The sequence below is a fragment of the Corythoichthys intestinalis genome, chromosome 1, assembly GCF_030265065.1.
Source record: "Corythoichthys intestinalis isolate RoL2023-P3 chromosome 1, ASM3026506v1, whole genome shotgun sequence".
Lineage (NCBI taxonomy): Eukaryota > Metazoa > Chordata > Actinopteri > Syngnathiformes > Syngnathidae > Corythoichthys > Corythoichthys intestinalis.
The window spans coordinates 50065728-50089438 of record NC_080395.1 but is presented as its reverse complement, the minus strand read 5'-3'; the positions used below and the strand labels follow the sequence as shown (position 1 = coordinate 50089438).

Below are 23711 nucleotides of genomic sequence, written 5' to 3'. Positions count from 1 at the left end.
TTAATTGATAGGGGGCGCTAAATGACTTTTACATCGACGTTTAGGGAAAGCTTGCGTCTTTTGCCATTAATGCTTTACTTGTAAACCATCCGCATTTTGGAAAAATGGGCCTTTTCTTTTTATCTCCACATGTAGGTGGAGGTTATGTATCAGGTTCCGTTACCGTATGTCTGTTTGTTAGTACAGTATGTATGTTAGTGTTCAAAATAACTCAAGAACGAATAAAGGACTTATTGTCAAATTCGCAATTTTAATGGGAAACGGAAGAGGTAATTCAATTTTGGGGAAATGGGGTCAAAGGTCACAGAGGTCAGAACTAGGTCTAAAAGATAATCAAGAGCAGATAAAGAGATTAATATCAAACTTGCAGAATATGAATATAATAGAAAACAGAAGACGTGAATACATTTTGGGATAATCAGTTCAAAGATCAAAGAGGTAAGAAATATGTTTGTGTTCAAGACAACTCAAGAATGAACAAAAGGATTATTATCACACTTGCTGGAAATGTTTGTAGTATGAAATGGAAGAGATGAATTGGGGGAAATAAGGTCAAAGTTCACAGAGGTCAGATACATGTTGCCGTTCAAGATAACTTAAGATAGAATAAAGTGGATATTTACCAAACTTACAGGGTACAGTATGTTTGTAATATGAAAAGAGGTGATTAAATTCAGGGGTCATGAGATCAAAGGTCACATATAGTAGATCAGAAAAGGAATTTCGCCACCACTTGATGACAGATTAGACTATTTAACTCAAATTTGCAGGGTAGTTGATATTGATGCTCATGATTGCTTGCATGTGCTATAGCTTCTCTGTTAACTGTTCAAGAAAGACTACCTTTATTAAAAAAAAAAAAAAATTAATAAACAAACAAATAAGTAAATACCAAATTTATTTTCATGTCTCTCAAAGAAATGTGAACATATTAAAAACACATGAGAGGACTTCTTAGGTTGATTATGTGATTCTCTTTCATCTGTAAATTGGCACTGAAGAGTAGACCAATAAACAAGAGGGGAACCATATAAAGGGGTAAAGAAATGCTATCTACTATTTCACTTACAGAGGAATCCCTTGTACGACAGATACATTTTTTCATAGGGCATCTACAATTTGCACATGTTCATGTAGATTGAGCATTTAATTAATTAGAATAGAATAGAATAGAATAGAACTTTATTGTCATTGTCAGGAAGAACGTTGTCAACAACGAAATTTGACGTGGCGCTCAAATATGTATTAAAAAAATAGAATAAATAATAGGAAAATAGATACTCTAGGGCTATAAGTGTGTAATTATAGCTTGCTTGAACTGAATACTGTATGTGCAACACTGGAATAGTGCAATACGGTCCTGAAGTTAGCAGTGTCATTTGTGCAAAACAAGAATAAAATGTGAATGGTACATTTTCTAGTAGTAAGTAATTATTATTGATGATCTTGCCATATATTCCACTCATGTGTAAAGCTGTTAGGGTTTATAAATTGAATTTCGAATCATTATTATTAAAAAAAAAAAAAAAAAAAAAAGTTTAAAAATAAATAGAATTAAATTAAAATAATAATAATAATAACAACAACCAAAAAATGTTTTAATAAAAATGTACCGCTATGTAACGTAAGTAACAACAGTGCGTCTCATCCAATCACAATGCCACTTTGCTAGTTTTTCCGTCCAATCAGTGAAGAGCTGGGCTTGTTGCTGCCTCGCCATCCTCTGCTAACAACTAGCTGGATGTAACGTTGACCAGCAGTCTTCACGCATTCCTAAAGCTCAATTATCCTCTTTGCGTATGTTTTAATGTGAGTTTATACATCTCAGCGAACGTCCAGAGGACTACACTGAAGGTAAAAGGACGCGTTTGCGTGTGGAACGGTTTAAAGCTGAATGAACGTCGTGGGGAGGGGGCCAAGTGGCATTTTCATGCTTGTTGATGTTCCACTCCATTTCGATGCATAATCGAATATGAGCCAAAATGAAACTTTTTTCTGTGGCCTTACGGGTATTCATGAGTAAAGGAAGAAATATTGCATGGATTTCTGAGATTTTCTAATTGGGTTGCAAAATTACGGGAATTTTGAAAGTTGGAAACTTTCTATTGGAATTAACAAGAATTTAAGAGAAAAAAACCCACACCAAACCAATGAGGGAATCTATTTTAGCATAGCCCTTACTAAAATGAACAGAGTTCATACAAGTACAGTACTGCATTGGTAATTTGAGTGGCCAAATGTATATTTTCAAGCTATGAGCTGTCATTTGGTCGAAGTTTTATGATGCCCTTGAATGTGGGCCAGGCAAGCTATATTTTTCATGAAATTCCACAATGACAACGTAAGATATTAAAATTTTAATATGATACCTATCCGTTAATTTAACTGAAAATATTAATGAATTCCAGTGGAAGAGTTCCCATTTGAAACCTATAGTCAGCTGGGGAGGCTCTGGCACCATCGTGACCCTTATGATAAAGCCATACAGAAGATGAATGAATGTTCTCTAATCTCTACCATCCGTCATAATGGAAGTATAAAACAAATTCACAAATATAGTATGCTAGAATATAAACATTGTATTACTAAATGTGTGTTTTGCACTTGGTCTTCTCATATCATCATCAGTATGTATGGTGGAACAGATTTGAAAGAAAATCTTAAGATTCCAATGGCAAACAATATTGTACAAACTCCTAATCAAAACCTGGTAAACTAATCAGAACCGGTAAAAATGTTACTTTGTAAAGGGAGTGTATTTTTAATTTAATTCACTCAGATGCGCTTGACTTATAACACGTCTTCCGCAGATGCAGTTCATGCTGCTGTTCAGCCGCCAAGGAAAGCTGCGCCTCCAGAAATGGTATGTGCCTCTCTCTGACAAGGAGAGGAAGAAGATCTCCAGGGATCTAGTTCAGACCATCCTGGCAAGGAAGCCCAAAATGTGCAGCTTCTTGGAGTGGAGGGACCTGAAGATTGTTTACAAGCGGTAAGCTGTAACTTGAGGTCCACCTGTACAATCTAACGATTGTCATGAGTTGTAATCTGCCCCCATTTTCCAAACCGAATTAAAAACATTGCTTTGAACAACTTCATTGAGAACAAGGTGCAATTTTAGTCAGGTGATAACAGAATCATAACCTGATTTTCCTAATAATGTATGTGGTAGATACGCCAGCCTGTATTTCTGCTGCGCGGTGGAAGATCAGGACAATGAGTTGATCACCCTGGAGATCATCCACCGATACGTGGAGTTATTGGACAAATACTTTGGCAGTGTGAGTTTCTGAATGCAGAATATGAGAAGTAGCTATAAAATTACACTTCACATACTCCTTTCATTCTCGTAGGTGTGCGAGCTGGACATCATCTTTAACTTTGAGAAGGCCTACTTCATTCTTGACGAGTTCTTGTTGGGCGGCGAGGCCCAGGAAACCTCCAAGAAGAATGTGCTGAAAGCTATCGAGCAGGCAGACCTGTTGCAGGAGGTACGTTTAACCGAGTCAGTGGATTATGGCAGTAGTATGGATAGTAATGACTTTTATATCTACAGGAAGCAGAGGCCCCAAGGAGTGTTTTAGAAGAAATTGGGCTGACATAGGCTTCTCCTTATCAGAACCAACGCTGGCACATCTTGTCCTTTCCCGTTTACTGTCAAGTGTCGTCTTTGTATGTTCGTGCTGTATTTGTAATCAACATGTCTGTGCTGTAGTCTTCTGAACTTTGCTCTCTTGTAACGTCCCGTGACTGTGGTAGGTGCTAAGTGTGGTTTGATTATGCGATTCCTCTGTAGCAGCTCAGTCATTTTAAGTGCAACATCTCTGACCAATGTAGCAACATGAACAAAGCCTTGGTTTCAATTACAGTGTTAAATCAATCATCCTTCCTGTTCTTCAGCGACATCTAAAAGTTATTCAAGTAATTTAGCTTTTTGTACGTCGAGTTGGTATTTCATTCTTGTACCGCATGTTAAAAAAAATGGGATTGTAGTTGTCAATTTCATTTAATTAATACAAAACTTCACATAAAGACAATTTTAAAGGATCCACTTTGTTTTCAGGTCAAAATGTGTTGTTTCTGTGTAGTGTTGTTTGTTAAACTTACATTTTTATCTTGTAGTTACGTCCAGGGAGAAATGAAGTCCCTACTAAGGTCTGAAAAGTGACCCAAATAAAAATAGCTCTATTTTCTTTACAATAATGCTTTGGTTTACATTTAAATCTATGACCAAAGAACTGTGTTTTACCTTACAAATGGTGTCTATAGAAGCCTAATGTGACAAAAAAGGGGATCTAATATTGTTAGATTGTTGAAGCTAAGTATATTTTTCATTTCAATCAAATGAAAGACACTATTAATTGTCCACTTGTTCGTATGCAGCAGTAAAAACATTTGGAATGTATTGTTCCTGAATCAGAAAAGTCCAACCACATGGTGTTAAACATTCAGTATTAATCCAACATATCAAGTAGATCTTTTAATTTTACAAAAGACCCCACTTTTGTATTCACCATCCTATTGACATTTATATATTTTACAGTATTTACCAATAAATGTCTTCAAACTGAAATGCATATTGAACTTGATTTTTTCCCCCAGCTTAATTCATTGGCTGCCGTTGACAACAACAAACGCAAAATCACAGTCAATAAGTAAGTAAAAACCACTAAGAGCTTAATGTGTGCCCTTCTGTAATAGGTTTCTCTGCCTCAGTGCTTGGACTTGCACTCAAGTCATCATTGTTCTCCCCTTTCTCGCCACTTGGACTTTTTTTCGAGAGTCTGTCGACAGTCTCTTCTTCATCTGACTCTTTGGAAGAAGTCATGGCTTCAGGTGAAGAGCTCCTCTTCTTGTGCTTCTTTTTGCTTTTCTTTTTGCTCTTTTTTGAGTGTTTGTGGTGGCGATGTCGCTTGTTTTCAGCATCAGGATTGTTTTGCTTTTCATCTTCCTTATATGGGCTGAGATGTTTGCGCTTTTCTCTGCCAGGTTTGTTTCTTTCTGCGCCACCGTTTCGGTCTTTCTCTTCACTTTTATCGCGACTTCTGACATTTCTGTCTCGATCCCTACTTTTACGGTCTCGACTTCTACTCCTGGACTTTTCTCTGCTTCTGCACCTAGCTCTACCCCTGTCATAATGCGCCGACCTGAATGGGCGCCTGCTGTCGTCCCTTTGGTGATGGGACGTCCTCCTGTCTCGACTCCTCTCGCTATGTCGCTCATCTTCACGTCTGCTGTAGGATCTCTCCGATCTCGGCGGGCTCCTGCTCCGGTGACTCCTCCAAGATCGGTCTCCGCTTCTTTCCGAGTGTCTCTCTGAGTGACTTCCCTTGATGCTGCGATCTGGTGATATGTTAAGGTCCCTGTCGGCCTCCCAGAATTCATTGCCGGGATTTCGGAATACGTGCAGGAAATTGCAATTTTTCCCTTTTGGGCACCTTTTTCTATCAAACAGTCCTGAAGGAGAACAAAACATTCAGAATTCCATATCTGAAAATTCCAAATACCGTATTTTCTGGACTATAAATCACACTTATTTTCATACTTTGCCTGAGCTTGCGACTTATACTCAGGTGCGACTTGTATAATGTTAAAACATAGAATTGTACATCTTCTGAAATGTTAGTCATGGCTGACCATGGAGTAAACGTTACCTCGCAACCAGCCGCAAGAGGGCGCTCTGTGCTCAATATGAAGACGCCAAGGGAATTGTTAGTGCGCTTACCGTACTGACGACAGGTAGTCCCCAGGTTACGAACAAGTTGAACAACTTTACGCTTAGTGTGGACGGAACGAGTCATATCAATAAAGTAAAGTCAAAAAATAAGATACTGGTAAATGTGTGCGAAATTTCCGATTCTTGGACTATTCGCGATCCGGCCGTGGAAGATTCGAGAACGTGACACAAACATCCAAATTCCGATTATTGAAATATGCCAAGTAAAGCGGAACTAAAACACAGCGCGGTCTTCGGGACGCAACGAGGAACGGACCGAATGTAGACATCATGCTCAACTAATGCAGCTGGATATGAAAAAATTATAATACCTGACTGTGGCCGACAGCCGCTACATAATGCTACGGTAGATATCCCATGTATATCGAATTAGATGCGAATTGACTGACTTGTCGGCGCTATTAAACAGCCGCCATCTTAAAGCAGTACACTTCTCTGGAAGGTTGTTGTAGCGAACCTTCCGAGTGAACCTAATTAACTTTATATCTAATATACTCCTAAATCGGCAAAATCTTGAGTTGAATCTATCTTTAAATGATGAAACGGTTTTAAAACTTTCATATGTCGAAAGTATGAAAAAGGGAAATTATGGAATAACGGGAGCAATTTTAACAACTTTAATGGTTGATTCACAACATTAAATTAATTGAATGTAGTTTAAACCTGCTGACACTGAATGTGGACTTAAATATTTATTTACCGTTTTAAACTGCTAACTTGATATTGAAATAGTAGTTTATTTAAACCTGAGAGTATTTTTAACTAATGTACGAAACATTAAAAGCAGCTAATAGCTGGAGGGGGATGTGCATCAATAATCTTTTTATAATCAAATCGTAACCTCTGAATCGTAATCGAATCGTTAGGTACCCTAAGATTCCCACCTTTATAGTGTGAGGTACAATAGCGTACTGTTTATGCGACAAAAAAACAATACAAAACAAAAAAACCACTGGAGAGAAAGTGGCGGACGAGACTCGGCGTCGTAAAATCAAAATTATGTACGTCGTAACCCGAGGACTACCTGTATATTTATATCTAACAAACCAGTATATTAACGATTACAAAGGATTATCGATTTGGAGTGGTTGGATTTAATTAATGAAGTTCTATATACGATTTCATTTTAAATCTCTGATTTTGCACGCTTCAAGTCTGGTAGGTCTCAGCAGTGCTTCCTACTGTATTGCACTTAACAACAGGAATGCACGAGATGCACTATGTTTATTTCGAACAATAGCTGCTTCAAAAAAGTCAGCAAACTTAATTTTGAATGGAAATATAAGCAGGCAGAGTTATTTTCGTCCTGAATGTTTTTGACAAGAGTTCAGAAGGAGTATTTTCTCTGGAGCCACGTGAAGGAAAATAGGTGGCTTGGGCAATGAACGGAATATACCTCAAACATTTTGGAGGCTAGCTGGACAACAACTTGGTCACAGAAAACGAACCAAAGGCAGGAGCTGATGTGGAGGATGGGAAACCACTACAGCTAAGCTGTACTGTCGATAGGCCGAGTATTGGTCAAAACCGTGATTAAAAAGCTGTGTGCATGCAATGATAGTTGGAGAAAGCCAGCCATTGGTGAGCTCAAGTGGTGCAACATAATAGTTTGGAAAAGATACTTAAGGATGCTCATCTTAGCACTAATAGCAGCACTTTTATTCGTGACTGCTCAATGTAGCGGCAATTCCGTGGTTTCGGCAACTATTCAATTGACTTGAACAGCTCTTTTGTCGCTGAAGTAATACCAGTGATTGCCTTTGAGCAATTTGACAAATGACATACAGTACATTTTCCTCCTAAATTTGACTTAAAGTCCAGTACAAGTTATGTTTTTTTTTCTCGGTGGCATTTTTTGACTGGTTCGACTTAAGACGTCAGAGCAACTTATAGTCCGGAAAATACAGTAAATCTCACCATAACAGTTGCAAGAAAAAACTTAGTCTCACCACAAATGGCATTCTTCCACCGTGTTACGGGACATATCTCACAGTGCAGTTGTTTGCCAGCATACCACCTTCCATTAAACTTGATGAAGGCCTCTTTGCACTGCTCCTCTCTAAGCGACAACAAATGAAAACTTGTATAGTAGTCAAGTCTGGATCATTCATTAAACAACTCTTGTAAAATTCTTACGTTTCAAACTGAACGTATACGTTCCCTCGCAAGTGTGGCTCATGGTTACAGCTGACCTGAAAAAGATGTTCACAATTAGCCAAACTTCAAAATCACTTTTTCATCAACTCTTTTAGCTCTACATTTAATCAAGTGGCTCTAAAAAACTATTTTAAATGAGTTTATCACTAGGGGTGGGAACCTCCGGCTACCTGACAATTCCATACGATTTGCGATACAAGGTTCACAATAACAACGATCTCACGATAAGGCTGTACAGCAATTATCGATACATGGGTCAGAAGATCATTCTAGGATATTCTACATAACAACTAAAACAGAAAAACAAGCCATTTTCATTCTTCTGCTGTAAATAGGAATGAATTTATCACTAGTAGACAATCAATCCCTTTAAACTGGGAGGGTGACATCGGATGAACATTAGTTCATTTGCTGCCCTCCCTCCCACTTCAAATGGACTGGACGTCTTTGGCTGTCAGTGGCAGCAAATGCCAGGCAATGAGTCAATTTTGGGGCATTTCACGTCACTTCTTGCTGATTTTCGGGCATTTACAGGTCACCTCCTGTTGATTTGGGGTTACTGAACAGGTCATGACTAGAGAATGTTCCCAAATTAATAGGAGGTGACTCAAAATCAAAAGGAAGAAACCTGTAAATGCCCTCTGATGAACAGGAAGTGACCTGTAAACCCGCACAAAAGACTGGCGTGAATGCTCTGGTTTCAATGCTATCGAAGGCCCTAAACATCTAATCCTGTCGATATGAATTGGATGTCTAGCCCAGGCAACCGCAGCCAGTGAGCCAACGTAGACACTATTCTAATGGAAGATTTCAGTAGCAACCTGTTGGTTTGTTTTTTGTTTTTTTAAATGTGACACCTTTTCAATGATACATAGATTCTTGGTGCGAGCATATTGATTACCTTTTCGGCTACAAATTATCGTGCTATAGCATATTTTTCATAAATTGTCACACCCCTATTTATCACTGGTAGACATCCAATCCATTTGAACTGGGAGGGTTGGCATGAACCAATGTTGATTCGCTGTCAACCCTCCCATTTCCAAAAATTGGACTTCAATCACTGCTAATGGCAGCCAATGAGTTTGTGAAAAAAAAACACTACCAAAGATTCAAAACAAAACTTGTTGGTGGTTGTAATACAAGTTACCTTAAACTGGACCACTTTGCCAACAGTTCTAAACTCCGGTAGAACATCGTGGTAGAATTCAGTGAAGGACTCGTGCAGCTCTTCCTCGCTGTATTCCAGAGAAGCATCACCGTCATAGTCGTCACGTCGAGATTGTTCCATGCCGTATGTTATAAACATTGCCCGGATCATAAGGGTGGGGCTACTCGATGGATACACATGTTTCCGAGAACATCTAGAATAAAAGAAATGAAAAAAGGGGGGGAGGTGGATCAAGTTTGCGTGAGGATCAGACCCCCCCACCCCCATTTACATTTTATTACAGCTCTTTTCAAATTATTGTTTTTTTTAACACGCTGTTGCACATCGCCATCACAGTGTGAGCATGCGCAATAGTCCCATTGCAGGATGTGCGATTTTTTTTTTTTTTTTTTTTATGTAAACCTCTGGTTTTCTTCAGAAAAAGCAGCAATTGTGCAGATACGTGGCTTCCTGGATCCCTTACGTATATATACACACTAAACTTCATCATTCACATATAAACCCCTTATCCTGGATTAAACAGTATTATATGAATTCTAGGGATATCCCAATCGCATATTTTTGCACCAGAGTCAGAGTCACCTGAGAATCAGCCGATACAGAGTCCCGATCCGATACCAGAAAAAGAATTTTTTTTTACGCTCACGCTGCAGAGAAAAGCCCCTCACTTTCACAATGAATGAGTTGCCACAGCACACTACAGACCGTGTATCAAGCTTAACGATGATAAACACATTTGTGCCTGTTTGTATAACTACCGAGGAGACTCTGGCCAGATCAAAGCAAGAAACATGTCAATCATCGTTAACTTTAAGCACCAAACTCCAGCTGCACTGGTGACCAAGGAAAACAGTTTGGTCTCACTGAGGCTATACGTGCACAAAACAGAAAAAGATAAATATTATTTCTTAAATCAAAAATCCGATCCTTTGGCGCGAATGGCCCGATTTCCGATCATGTGATCAGATCGGGACGTCTCTACAGTGGTCATAGTGAGTCAACCAAAATCTTCTCAAACAGATCTATTCAAGTCTGGTGAAAATTATTCTGATTTTAATATCGCAATATATCGCAAAACCCCCAAAAATCACAATGTCAGTTTTTTACAATATCGTTCAGCCCTAGTTTATACTAAAGCTTGTCTGTCCCTTTAAATGTAATTCTTCTCCATGGTCAGTAGAGGGTAGCGCCACTCCTTGAATCCCCTACTTTTTTGTGGGTCAAATTGAAACTCGTCTTTATTTTTTCTATTGTAAATAAGCAGCAAAACAGCAAACATTGTACCTGTCACCAAAACGACAAGACCCGGTTTTGAGGAAGAAAGGGCAGTTGGCTGCATCTCGCTCTGTCCCATAATTTTCAGTTCTCTCTGTTACGGGAGCCTCAGGATTCATCCACGGTCCTCCATTAGTTAGCTGTAGGGTGACAGACACATTTAATTTTGGCGGACATTTCCTCTACTTAACATCTTTTTACCGAGCTATATTTGCATCATTCATTTGAAAACAAACCAAAAATACAAAATACCTGATTTTCTGCTTCATCCAACATTTTCTGAACAGCCTCCTATAAATGGTGTAAAGAGATGTCAGGTGAAAATGTGAATTAGATGATGGCGTGTATCTGTACCTTCTTGTTAAGACTGCATTCAATGGGGGGAAGAAAAAAAAATCACATTTTTGAAAAAGATAGTTGGCTTCCAAGATTTCAACATTTTTGTACGAAATGGTTAACATTTTAAACACAAAAGATACGTCCTCGCTGCGACCGTCACGGGTGCTGGTAAAGGACTTTCTCAACAGTATCTTTGTTAAGGAGTAGGATGTTGCTTGTGCCATTTTGTCAAGGAAAGATTTATAAACAAGCAAAAAGAGCAATAACAATATTAAGATACTGTATACTTTTACATCCATGCTTCTCTGACTTACCATTGTACTTTTTAGATAGGGCTATTCAATTGAATTTCACTACATGTACAAATATGTCCAGTTTGTTTGCAAACAAGTCAATCTCTCTGTGTTGGATTGTATCAAAAAGAAAAAGTAGAAGTGGATATATTTCTCTCCGGTTTTATCCTCCCACAGCCGGTTTCACCTCTCTGTCTCGTTTTTCCTGCTGCTTTTGCTCTTTTTCTTCTTCTTCTCTCCTCTGCTGAGCCTCCCATTCCTCCTTTATCTTCCGCTGTCGGCACAGGAATAATGTTAATAAATATTTCTGGATAAATAATATGTTGGGTTAATATTCATTAATTTCTCTTACAAATGCATTGGGATGGGTGAGTGAGTCCTTTCATATTAGAGATTTGTTTTACACAAAATCCATTAGTTGCATATTTTTGGGAAATTTATGACCGGGTATTCACTGACAAAATCAACTATTTGTTGTTTTGACTATATTTGCTTTACTATTTTGACCATGATAACTGGCAGCCCTAATGTCTAATGCAGGTTTTTTCAACCTTTTCTGAGTCACGGCATGTTTTTACATTGTGGCACACCACAACCCAAAAATGTTCCAAAATTACTTTCTGTACAGTATATTTAATTTTAAAGTAATTTCTCAATATTTATACTTACTCAGTGTGAAACTTGAGCCTGTTTAGATGAACACAAGCCGATATCCTAGCAGGAATCATCGTCAACAGCTCTCAGTCTCTCTCTTATTATTTTTTATTGCAGTTAGGCTTGAAAAGCTCAGAATTATCAGGCAGGGGGACTTTAGCAATGTCTTTAACCGCATCAGGGCCGAGCATCTCGCTGACAATAGCTTTGCAGGCAGGTAGTATTAAGGTCTCTGCCACGGTGTGAGACTTTTTTTATTTAGCAACACAGGGTTACTGGCTTTGAGGGCTTTCTCATTTACCTGTGTAGATTTTCTCAAAAAAAAGTTACCCGTTTCTCTGTGTTTTCACGAAGGCGAACAAAATAGTCCATCAACTAGTTTTGAAGTGACGGGTGTTGTGTTTGGAGATGATGTTTAGGATAGCTGCTCGTGTCGCGTTCAAGAACTGCTCGGATTTCTAGCCGTCAGCCATTTTGCTGTCCTCGACAATGTGTTGGAATAAAACACGGGGAGGATAGACGGTCGTCACATGGATAAAATGGAAAGGAAACTTTCATGTATATTGACTGTTAACGAGTCTAATCAAATGATGTACAGTATACGTGCTGTGGTCCACATTGTCGCAGACAGCAAGGTAGCTGATGGCTAGAAATCCGAGCAGTTATTGAACGCGACACGAGCAATTCTTCACCCATCTGGACACGACTGCAACTTTCTATCTAATCCTTCCTTCTTACTGCAACTCGGCTCGTCGAATTTAAAAAAAAAAACAAAAAAAAAAGTTTTTAATTTTTCGCGGCACACCTGACGATATCTCATGGCACACTGGTTGAAAAACACTAGTCTAATGCATTGAAGTAGTTTATTCTCCTTTGATCATGGTGTCTAAAACAATGCAGGCTATCAGATGTCATAATAAAAGGGTATTAGTCACTGGCTCCTCTTATTTGTTTTTCCTTAAAGTAAAAGGAGTGTGTTTATTTAGGATGAGACATTTATTTGTTCAAGTCGAGGTAATTAACTGGTATTGACAAGGACAGACATTCCAAATAAATTAAATTGGGTGGATTGACTGTGACTTGTCATGTTTCAATGCCATTGACGGCGGTAGACGTCCAATCCATTTTGACAGGAAGGGCTAGCAGCGATTTGCTGCCAGCCCTTCCAAATTAGAATAGGGAAACACACGCTATCATTGTGAATCTATACTGCAAGAAATTTGCTGTTGTTTATCTTATTCTATGTGATTAAAGCGAATAAAGAGCACCTCATCCTCCTCTCTCCTTTTCCTCACAGCCTCCTCCCGCTCAGACTTCAGACGAAATTCTTCTTGCGCGAGTCGCTCTCGCTCCAGCCACTCTTCGTGCAAACGTTGCCTGGGTTGGAAAAAAAAGTTTAACATGATTCCAACATAGTACGACCCAAAACGGTATCACAATTGTAGCATTTGGCTTCTGTAGAATCTGTTCCACACCGTTCCTCTTCCACTATCCTGTCGTCTTCATCATCCTCCTCGTCCACTTCCTCAGGGGGATCAACACCATTTTGTGCTGCAGCTATAACAAAACACATAGTTTACAGTCTGGTATGAGAAGCTATCCCAATCAACTCATTTGTTTCCATACCACACTCTCTGATTCTGGCCATTGCTTGTCGTTTCCGCTTCCTTCTTTCTTTCCTGGATGCAGCCTTGCGTTGCTTGTGACTAAATTAAATAGGAAAAACCAAGCTAAACCACATTGGCCCAAACTATGCTGGCTTTTAATCAGCAGGGGATAAAAGAAGAATTTGAATTGAAAATATTTCCACAACAGGAGGTACCTACTGTGATGCCTTTCTAGAAACTGATGCCTTTCTAGAACAACTTGTACTGTACTATTATTTGTTGCCATTGACGGCAATAGACGTGAATAATCTCTATGAGTAATTTCCAGTCAAAAGGGATTGGACGTTTACTTCCGTCAATGGCAGTGAAAGAGTGTGGAAGTTAATGCCCAGGGAAAACATGTTTTGGAATACCTGCTGGTCTTCGTGGTGTGTGGCACCAACCAGCTCCTTAAAATTTTACATTACGTTGAGCAACAGAGTATAAAATGAACACGATCGTCTTAGAAGGCATTTAGTCTTTTAAATGCATAGCGTAACATGACGTTACAAGCTACAAGAGAGAAACTCACCTTAAAGGGGGAGCACAGTCCAATGGGGGGATAGACGCTGCCATCTCGGCTAACGATAATTAACTACCTAGTTAGCTATAAATTATATGACGGGATGGTTTAGCATTCATAAATTTGAGATGATGGTAATTCGAATTCCACCATGTGCTGCATTGTTTACACAATTTCATAGCATCTAGCTGTGAGCTAATGCATAACGCAGATATAACACATATATAGCACTATGCGGAAAATCGGAGCTCACGGCGTTAGTAAAGGGCGGCCATCTTAAAGCAGTAAACTTCTCAGGCGGGTTCTGTTGCATAGAACTTAAAAGTGAGGGATTTTCGCCACTAAAATACTTTTAATTCGGCGAAATCTTGACAGATTTACGTTTGGTTTATGATAAGCCGTATTAACTTGAGTAGGGTTAAGGCTGGATGTTCATACTGTAAAATGGCTAACAAATTACAATCAATGGCACGCAGCGCGCTTTTGCATCTACTTATATACACATATTATATCTATGGTGTCCACTCAGTTACAGTATTTCCGGTGTTGAAAAACACTGCTTCCGGTGTGATGGACCGTTTCACAAATCGCCGAATGGTAACTTTTGCAAAAGCTACCAAATTCTACAATTTTATTGTGATTATTTGAATAATAATATCATAAATATTGTTTAATTATATTATTTATGTGTGTGTGGTTTTTTTTTTATCATCAACATATATAAAAATGAAGAATGGGTTTATCAACCTAACCACAATTTAATATAGATCAATTTATTTCGAGATGAATTGATTAAAAAAGAATTCACCAATAGATCGATTTATTTCAAGATGAATTGATTAAAAAATAATTAACCAATATACGAAAGCAGAGCCCACAAAATTAATACATCAGATATTGCAGGATTCTTGATAATGTAAAAGATGTAAAAAAAAAAATCATGTCAGAATAAAGAACTATTGTGCCATACTGACAGTGAGAATGTATGGTCATTTCTGAAAGTTTCATTTATGGGTTAAAATGGCATTACCTGTTGTTGTCCCTTTTCCAAACAAACGGCGCTTCTATTAATAAATTACGGTACAAATTTGTTAAATGTTTACTTCCATGTTTACTTCTGTATGACATTGAAGGGAGGTCTAATAAATATAGTGAACTCTGTACATATAATTTAGCAAAAGATGACCAAACAACAAATTGGTTCAGTACAAGCCAGTTTTACTATCAATAACGTAGACAGAAAAAAAAATGCTCCAACCAATTTCATAAATTTGTCAGTGTAAAAAAAGTTTCTAAACTATTACTGTTTTATGAATTAGTGTCTAAATTTTTCAAAACAAACAGCAGACAAACAGCTTTAAGCTTCACAAAACACGTAATTTGCAGCCAATATTCTTTATCTCACATTGCTACAGTAATAAAATACATATTCACAGTACCTGTATCTCAAGGCGAGCGTACATTTTTGTAAATAGTACTTCATCATATATTTTCATGGGACAACACTGAACAGTATACTTTTCTACAATATTTGGCACTCGGTGAACATCTTGTATAACAGTGTAAATGTCCCTCAAAATAATGCAATATACAGCTATTACTTGTCAAAATCGTGTCCAATAAGGTACAGTTCTTTTTTTTCTGACCCTAAGAGAGACTTTTGCAAGAGGTCAATTTGCCTCATGAACACATTGAACTCCTCATTTACTTTGAAAATTCATCATAACAAGCTGCAATGTATTGATGACACCATCCTCACTATAAGAGACAGTTGGTCCTCTGTAAGATTCATGCACTTTTCTTTTCTGTTTTGCCCCTAAGGAAGAATGCAGGCCTGGTAGTGCAACGGTAGCATAGAACCTGTGGCACCAAAGCATAGAGGATATTAACCAGCAAAAAGATCAGTTGGCTGTCAGCAGGAACTCTGTAAGAGAATGGTGTCCGGGTGTGAAGAGAGGCCCCGATATGAGAAAACTGTGCCTGAAGGAAAGGAGAGGAATAAAATTTGATCTGCATGTAAAAAAAAAAAAATATCTTATAATCAGCTACAATTATTTTTTGCTATATTATTAAACTGTCAACTAGTCCACATGTTTATAAAATTGAAACATTAGTAAACGACAATGAATATTAAATGAACCGTATCGGAGATCTATTTTTCACAATTTAATAAACATTCAAAATCCACTCTGAAAATCAGGTTTACAGGTACCGGGTATACTGTGCAGGCAGGATGTTGGTGGTATTCAACACAAGGGTTTTAGATATAATAGTAAGGTTAATTTACATACACCTAGTGAAAATACGTGTAATTATTTTCCTGAGGTGAAAGAAAGACATCGTCTATTTGAAGAGTGGTGTTTATTTATGGCATTTTTTCAAGCTGACGATGCACCTAACGGGGCAGTATATCTATTAATACTGTATGCTGTATACAGAAAGAATGAGACTAGCAGAGATTAATCACTGCCAGGCTGCAAGCCCTTGCAGTCAAGATGTATTGGACGTTTATAGCTGTCAATGGCAGGCAAAGACTTAATGTTAGTCCTTTTGGGGGCACTTTGAAAGACAAGTATTATTTAAGGTGGCGCTAAATATAAAACAGATATAAAATAGAACCACTGGTGACGTTTATCATGTTTTTATCTAATATTTGCATTCAAAGTAATGATCGAAATATAGATTAACACCTCATAAGTACATCATTATTGTAAAGGATTGTTTCCTTAAAACCACACATTGAGGATTGGGGGGCATGCCATGTCTCATAGCAACCATGGTTGTCAGTCATCAGGGCATCAGCAGCCTTATTTTTAGCTCTGGTCAACAGCTGACATTTATATGAATACCACCAATACCGGCATTCCTCCTGGTCTGAAGTCAGCTTCCGTCCTCATCCCGCCAATGAGTGATGTGTCAGCCTGCAGCTCTGACAACAGCTGCTTTGTTCTCTTTGGGTTTCACTGCTTCACTTATTGCTTTCGACAAATTTTTGGTTTGTTTTGAAAGCAAAAACAATCTCCTGCTCACTTATTGCTTTCGACAAATTTTTGGTTTGTTTTGAAAACAAAAACAATCTCTTGTTGCTAAAATTTGCTTATAAGGCCCAAAAGATCTCAGTCAAGGACCGATTAATTAACCTATTTAGATTTTTTAAACATTACGTCAACATTTGCACAGGTCAAACCAAAACTTTTTTTTCGACTAAATAACACTTTGTTGACTAAGACCCCAAGAATATTTTGAAATGTACCTACTTGTGCTATTGCACCTGAATGTACAAGAGTCAGGTCCAGCATCCACTCACATCCCGGAACCAACAAGCTGTAGAGAGTCATGATATAATACGGGCCAGAGTAGAGCATGCTCACCAGCATCTGACAAAAAATCAGAGGGATAACTAGATCCAAAACAGCTGACAATACTAGGCTGGTAATATACAGCATTAGCAGTGAGTGCCCCAAAAGTCACTATCAACTTCCTGTTTCTCTTTCATTTCAGGTTCATACCCTGAATGAAGTGAGGCCCCTTCTTAAACTGGGGTTATAGTGTTTTTTGGGACAGTCTATATTAAAAACCTCCAATGTAAATTTACATGTATTTTAGGGTATGCCGAGGGGTCTTTCATGTATGGCTCATAGTGCTGTACGTAGTGCTGACACAGCATGTTGGAACAATCCAATGCAACCTGAAACATCAACTATGTGAATGATGGAGAAATACAGCTGTTTATGTCCTTCAGATATATTTGTTTTTCTTACCAGACCTCTAAAGACACAGAAGGTTATAGCTGGGATGAGGTAGATAATAAAGCATAAGTCTAAAGGTCTGTCGAATAATGTCATTTTCTGAGCCTCCTGGATGTTCTGATGGAAAAAGAGACACATATTATTAATATAGCCAGTGATCACACAGGCAAGTCCATATTTGACTGAAAGATACAGGAGAACAAATCTTAAATCGACTACAATAAAGCTTGACGGATTGCAATGGCATACTGGTTTGCTCAGCTCTGAATTGTCAATGAGGTGATATTTCGTATGCTGGCATACAAATGCACATTTTAACATTTGATAAGGAAATGCATATTTTTACTTACTGTAAACTCAACGATCTGTGTGGAAGGATGGCTGAAGACACGGAAGCAAGCCCAGACAGACACTGAGATGTAGAGCAAGTGAAGGAAGAAGAGAGGACCCATTTCTGTACCATATTTCCCTGAAAAAGACAAAACATCTCTACACATTTTCATCAGAATTGGTAAAGGACAAGTAGAAAGGTAGAGGTCAAAATGTGACTGTAAATTCCAATATGGAAGCGCAACATTGATGGCCTAATAGTATCATAGGAAATATGACATGTGGTTAGGAATTACATAGACCATACAAAAGCAAAATATATTTAACTATTATTTGTCAAGTACTTACCAACAGCATTCCCAAGAAGGTAAATGATAGAACGCATTACAAAAGACCCAACCCAGTAAAGTCCAATAGCTCTAAAGTTGTCCCTGAAATACACACAGCAATGTCCCTTTATTATTACAAGTACTCTTGCACATAATGTATATCCACTCATCAGCAATAAATAAGCATGAAGACACAACAGCACTCACCCCCAAGTAATGGCAGCGATCATGAGCAAATACATGAGATAATGCACACAGCCATCCCAGTAGGACATCATGTGTCCATGTGCTGTGTTAATGTGTGGATCAGCCTGTAAATTGGGGAAAGTTTTATAGAAAAGAGGTAGAAAAGTTTGACTCAGTCATTGCATGGGGAATCACAAGGCTTGCCTCTTTTAGGTAAAATGTCACAAATCCATCAATGATGTTGTCCTGCTCCAGCCCGATGATTAAGTTCACCACACTGAAGAACGCATGAACTGCATACACTGAATAGATACACACATGTACTTAAGCTGCATACACTTGTACACCTGTAGTTAAGATGCAGTTACATGCACCCTTTTGAATCTTGAACTCTACAAAACATTTGTTGAGTCAATCCAGAAATGGAGGACAATTTAGGACACAATGTTTTGCAGAAGGACAGTTTAATTATTCTCATAATTCTATCTTTCAAAAAATAAAAATACATTTAACACTTATTTCATTATCATTTCGTTATATTTAGAAAGCACTGCGCTTGAGACATTGTTGTTCAACAACTAATTGCTTAATTGAGGACGTCCTTTAGCAAGAAGTTATAGGAATGTATCTTCATTTTTAGTAATACAGTATACGGTATTTTAGCAAGATGGAGTAGAGGAAGTTCAGCCTATTAGGTAAATGTGCTGATGTGTATGCAAATAATTGGATTCATGTTGAAGTGAGTTACAAAAGGAGCAGAGGTTGAAGTATTGTGTTATGTTTTTTACGCAATGAGGTAAAAGTGGAAGAGGTAGGAAACCACAAGAGGGAACATGACGGTTAGAAACAACGTGGGTGGGTGTCCGACGTGCCGTTGCGCTGAAGATCAGGTTAAAGGCATTAGAAAACAGAAGTATTTTGCTTGTTTGTGCAGGTGCAAACCAAGTGAATGATCATCATGCAAAGTTGGACCTAGCCAATCAGAAGATGATGCGGTTAAGAAAGAAAACTGATTGCCTAAATAATGCAATGTTTAGTTCTGATTGGTTCAGCTTTCCTATACAAGCTACTGAGAACCCAGCGAATCAGCTATTCCCTCAGAATATTGTAGTAAACTAATGGAAAAAGGTATTTGACTTGACCTCATCTGTCAACTCGTTAAACAACCTCGTAGAGGACAGCCGGAGAGAGTAATGTTTCTCACGTTTGGAATTGAGTATTATTTGACAACTTCCTGCTCAATAACAATACATGTCCTCTGATTCTGGAATGATCCAACAGTAAATTTGTACTTGCCATAGAAGAGAGAGTCTAAGGGCGCTTTTCTCTTGAATATAAAATGGGCAGAAATAACCAGAAAGATGAGAGTTGCACATCCAGCAAAGAAGAAGACTTCAGCACTACAATGGCAACAATTTGAAGTTGATTATACTATACATGGTGAAAAGAGAAATGAAAGTTTCTTCTCACGTAAAAATATCCCAGAATGAAAAGTTTAGTGACACACAATCCACCCACCTGTTGTTGTAGACCAGAGAGTTGAACAAATAGCAGATGGGAATGGACATCAAAGAGAGCAAGAACACACCAGTCCCTGCAGACGCACTCATTGCTGTCTTAGTGACAATCTCTTAGTTGTCTTAAAATAATAAATCATTTATCTACAAAATCCATTTTTAATCTATGGATGGTGACAATATTGACTGTAACATTATTTACAAATAAATGACAAAGCTGCAAGGCTGCTCCCACATGTCTGCTTGAGTTGCAGTGGCAGAGTAGACTTTCAGTGGGTGGCTCTAAACCTTGAACACACACACACTGTTGATTAGTTATTATTGGCCCCGCGTATTGCGAGTGACAATGCAGACACTCCCACCTAGCCTAGAAGTGGATTAATCACCATTTATTGGCCAGTCCTACCAGTTAACACGCTAGTTACTGGGGGCCATAACTAGAGTGTACTTCTGTTTTATCCATTTTGATTGAATTAATGTTGCATACATTTATAATAAATGTCAATTATGATGAAAAATGTGTGTGTGTGTGTATATATATATATATATATATATATATATATATATATATATATATATATATATAGTGTATCACAAAAGTGAGTACACCCACTGTATTTCTGTAGATATTTAAGTATATCTTTTCATGGGATAACACTGACAAAATGATACTTTGACACAATGAAAAGTAGTCTGTGTGCAGCTAGAGTTAATTTATTTTCCCCCCAAATAACTCAAAATATCAGACCATAGGACATGTTTCCTGTAATCCATGTGCTTTGTTGACATGTCTTCAGGTAACTGTTTCGGGCTTTCTTGTGTACTGTCTTCAGAAGAGGCTTCCTCCTGGGGTGACAGCCATGCACACCAATTTGATGTAGAGTGCAGCGTGTGGTCTGAGCACTAACAGGCTGACCCCCCACCTCTTCAATCTCTGCAGCAATGCTGACAGCACTCTTGTAATGAGCCACATGACATTTTGGTGGGAAAATGAAAAGCAGTACTCAATTTGGACATTTAGGGATGTACGTAGTTTCTAAGGGGTATACTCACTTTTGTTGCCAGGGGTTGGGATATTAATTGTTATATTTTGTGTTATTTTGAGGGGGAAATAAATTAACTCCATTATATAAGCTGCACTCACACTACTTTTGTGTCAAAGTGTCACTTTGTCAGTGTTGTCCCATGAAAAGATATATTTACATAAATGCGAGGGGTGTACTCACTTTTGTGATACACTGTATGTATGTATATGTATGTATATATATATATATATATATATATATATATATATATATATATATATATATATATATATATATATATATTAGGGCTATCAAACGATTAAAATTTTTAATTGAGTTAATCACAGCTTAAAAATTAATCTTATTTAATCGCAATTCAAACCACAATAGTCCCATCGCAGGATGCGCGATTGTTTTTTTTTTTTTTTGTGCTGTCAAATTTATCGTGTCAATGGACGGTAATGAATTTTTAAAATTAATCACGTCAAAATATTTGATGCATTTAACGCATGCGCGGAATGACCCGCTCATGTATTGCCTCAAACAGATTACAATGACGCCGTTTTTTGCACATTGAGTGCTAAGAGGCAAAGAAAGGCGAGTGGACACAGGTGTTCATTGGACCGCGCCGTTTATTGGCATAAGCTTCGGCAACTCCTTCACAACAAACATAAGTATCATTTAGTGAAAGCACAACAAAAATAATATTCCTATCTCTCAAAAAATTATGTTCATTCCCAATCAAAATAGCTATGCAAAATACACATAAAACTTTCTCAGACTTTGGTCAAACTCTATTCAAACATTTTGTTTCGCTCAAGAAATACACTGGACGGCAATATTTAGTCACAATATACAAACTATCAGATGTGTCATATGTTTTGAAGCCAGCACTCAAATGAGCGTGAAGAACAATGGAAACAGGGAACTACTGCATGAGTCGAGGGAAAAAACACACTCATGGGCTTGATTTCTAAGTAATTTAAAATTTGCCATTGACACCTTGTGGTGTATTTCAGTCACTACCCTACGTAGTTAAAGACACTGTGGAAGAACGGCTGTGATTTTTTTGATTGAAAATTTCACAAATTTTATCAAAATGAAAACATTGAGAGGGGTTTTAATATAAGATTATTATAACTTGTACTAATATTCATCTTTTAAGAACTACAAGCCTTTCTATCTGTGGATCCCTTTAACAGAAAGAATGTTAGTAATGTTAATGCCATTTTGTGGATATATTGTTATGATAAACAAATACAGCACTTATGTACAGTATGTTGAATGTACTGTATACATCCGTCTTGTGTCTTATCGTTCCATTCCAACAATAATTTACAGAAAAATATGGCATATTTTACAGATGGTTTGAATTGCATTTAATTACGATTAATTAATTTTTAAGCTGTGATTAACTCGAATAAAAATTTTAATCGTTTGACTGCCCTAGTTTTTTTTTTTTAACAAATAAACTTTTGTTTTGTTTCATAAAAGCAGGAAATGTGCAGAGAAAAGGCCTCCTGGGTCCCTTCTATATAAAGCAATTTTCATAATTAACAGATGAACCCCTTTAGCCTGGATTAAACTGTATTATATGAACGCAATGTGGTCATGGTGAGTCAACCAAAGTGTTCCCTAACAGAGCTATCTATTCAAGTCATCTGGTGAAAATTCTTCTAGTTTTAGTATTGATATATACAATTTATCGCAAACCATAAAACCAAAAAGTCGCAATGTAAGTTTTTTTTCCAATATCATTCAGCCCCACTATACAGGACTTGTATATTTTATTCATATATTTATGCAGCACGTTTAAAAGACGCAAAGTCGCAAACGTGAGAACTTAAGACGAAAAAAAAGATGGACGCCAACATACAACTAAGAGAAATCAACTTAAAATAAATTAGAATTAAAATAAATACGAGAGGGTGGTTTATCGAGAAATGTTTATATTTCAGTTACTGTAATTATTTTATAATGAATTGCTTAATTAAAATTGGCAGCTAAAATACAATCCTGCAAATATGAAAAACATATATATATATATATATATATATATATATATATATATATATTAGGGCTGTCAAACGATTAAAATTTTTAATCGAGTTAATTACAGCTTAAAAATTAATTAATCGTAATTAATCGCAATTAATCGCCATTCAAACCATCTATAAAATATGCCATATTTTTCTGTGAATTATATATATATTCTGTAAAATAAATTGTTGGAATGGAAAGATAAGACACAAGATGGATATATACATTCAACATACGGTACATAAGGACTGTAGTGGGCATTTCACTCTACTGTCATTTAAATCTGTCTATGCTGTCCTCACTCCGAAGCGTCTACTTTTTCCAAAGCTAGACAGCTAGTGAACGACGCCTTAATAATCAGACTTCTTCCTTTTTCATCTGATTTATTAATAAAATGGCTTCAAACCATTGTCCTCTTTAGACCGTTTACGTAAAACTACAAAAAAAAAGTAAACAAGCATTGCATTAGCAACAACGTTAGCTTAGCACGCTATACAGGTTGACTAAACATAAACAAAAAGCGTCTCATACAAAAAATATAACATTTCGCTTATTAACATAATATGTACATTCTTTACAACAACCATACTTACGGACAAATCTTTTCCAAGGATCATATAAGCACAACAGAGACGTCGTGCAGCCATATTGAACTGGCAAGAAAAAAATAAACCATGCAGCAAAGCGACCACAAGAGTTCGCTGTTAGACAGCACAAAACGCCTTGCTGTAAAACTTACCAAA

The 23711-nt window shown here is 37.4% G+C and overlaps 3 protein-coding genes across 5 annotated transcripts; 1 reads left to right on the top strand and 2 right to left on the bottom strand.

The window, feature by feature from the left end:
* Nucleotides 1-1687: 1687 nt before the first annotated feature.
* On the top strand, nt 1688-4560 carry ap1s2 (adaptor related protein complex 1 subunit sigma 2). Its single transcript, XM_057851329.1, has 5 exons — nt 1688-1854; nt 2811-2989; nt 3170-3278; nt 3351-3488; nt 3554-4560. Exons 2-5 carry the CDS (start codon nt 2811-2813, stop codon nt 3599-3601), a joined length of 474 nt encoding a protein of 157 aa, XP_057707312.1. The 5' UTR covers nt 1688-1854; the 3' UTR covers nt 3602-4560.
* Nucleotides 3535-14239, bottom strand: zrsr2 (zinc finger (CCCH type), RNA-binding motif and serine/arginine rich 2). 2 transcript variants are annotated; one of them, XM_057851328.1, is made up of 11 exons: nt 13644-14239; nt 13250-13329; nt 13099-13180; nt 12892-13000; nt 11157-11243; nt 10590-10628; nt 10347-10477; nt 9042-9255; nt 7871-7926; nt 7684-7793; nt 3535-5454 (listed from the first exon to the last, which is right to left on the bottom strand). In XM_057851328.1, exons 2-11 carry the CDS (start codon nt 13269-13271, stop codon nt 4667-4669), a joined length of 1638 nt encoding a protein of 545 aa, XP_057707311.1. In that variant the 5' UTR covers nt 13272-13329; nt 13644-14239; the 3' UTR covers nt 3535-4666. The 2 variants fall into 2 exon arrangements, with proteins under 2 accessions (XP_057707311.1, XP_057707310.1); XM_057851327.1 differs by having other exon boundaries at nt 13802-14239.
* A 770-nt stretch (nt 14240-15009) lies between these two features.
* On the bottom strand, nt 15010-20408 carry LOC130919306 (transmembrane 6 superfamily member 1-like). Of its 2 annotated transcripts, XM_057841891.1 has the most exons (10): nt 19905-20408; nt 19683-19786; nt 18591-18688; nt 18408-18511; nt 18220-18302; nt 17892-18010; nt 17554-17658; nt 17388-17480; nt 17050-17169; nt 15010-15772 (listed from the first exon to the last, which is right to left on the bottom strand). In XM_057841891.1, exons 1-10 carry the CDS (start codon nt 19994-19996, stop codon nt 15581-15583), a joined length of 1110 nt encoding a protein of 369 aa, XP_057697874.1. In that variant the 5' UTR covers nt 19997-20408; the 3' UTR covers nt 15010-15580. The 2 variants fall into 2 exon arrangements, with proteins under 2 accessions (XP_057697874.1, XP_057697883.1); XM_057841900.1 differs by lacking the exon at nt 17388-17480.
* Between the last annotated feature and the right edge of the window lie 3303 nt (nt 20409-23711).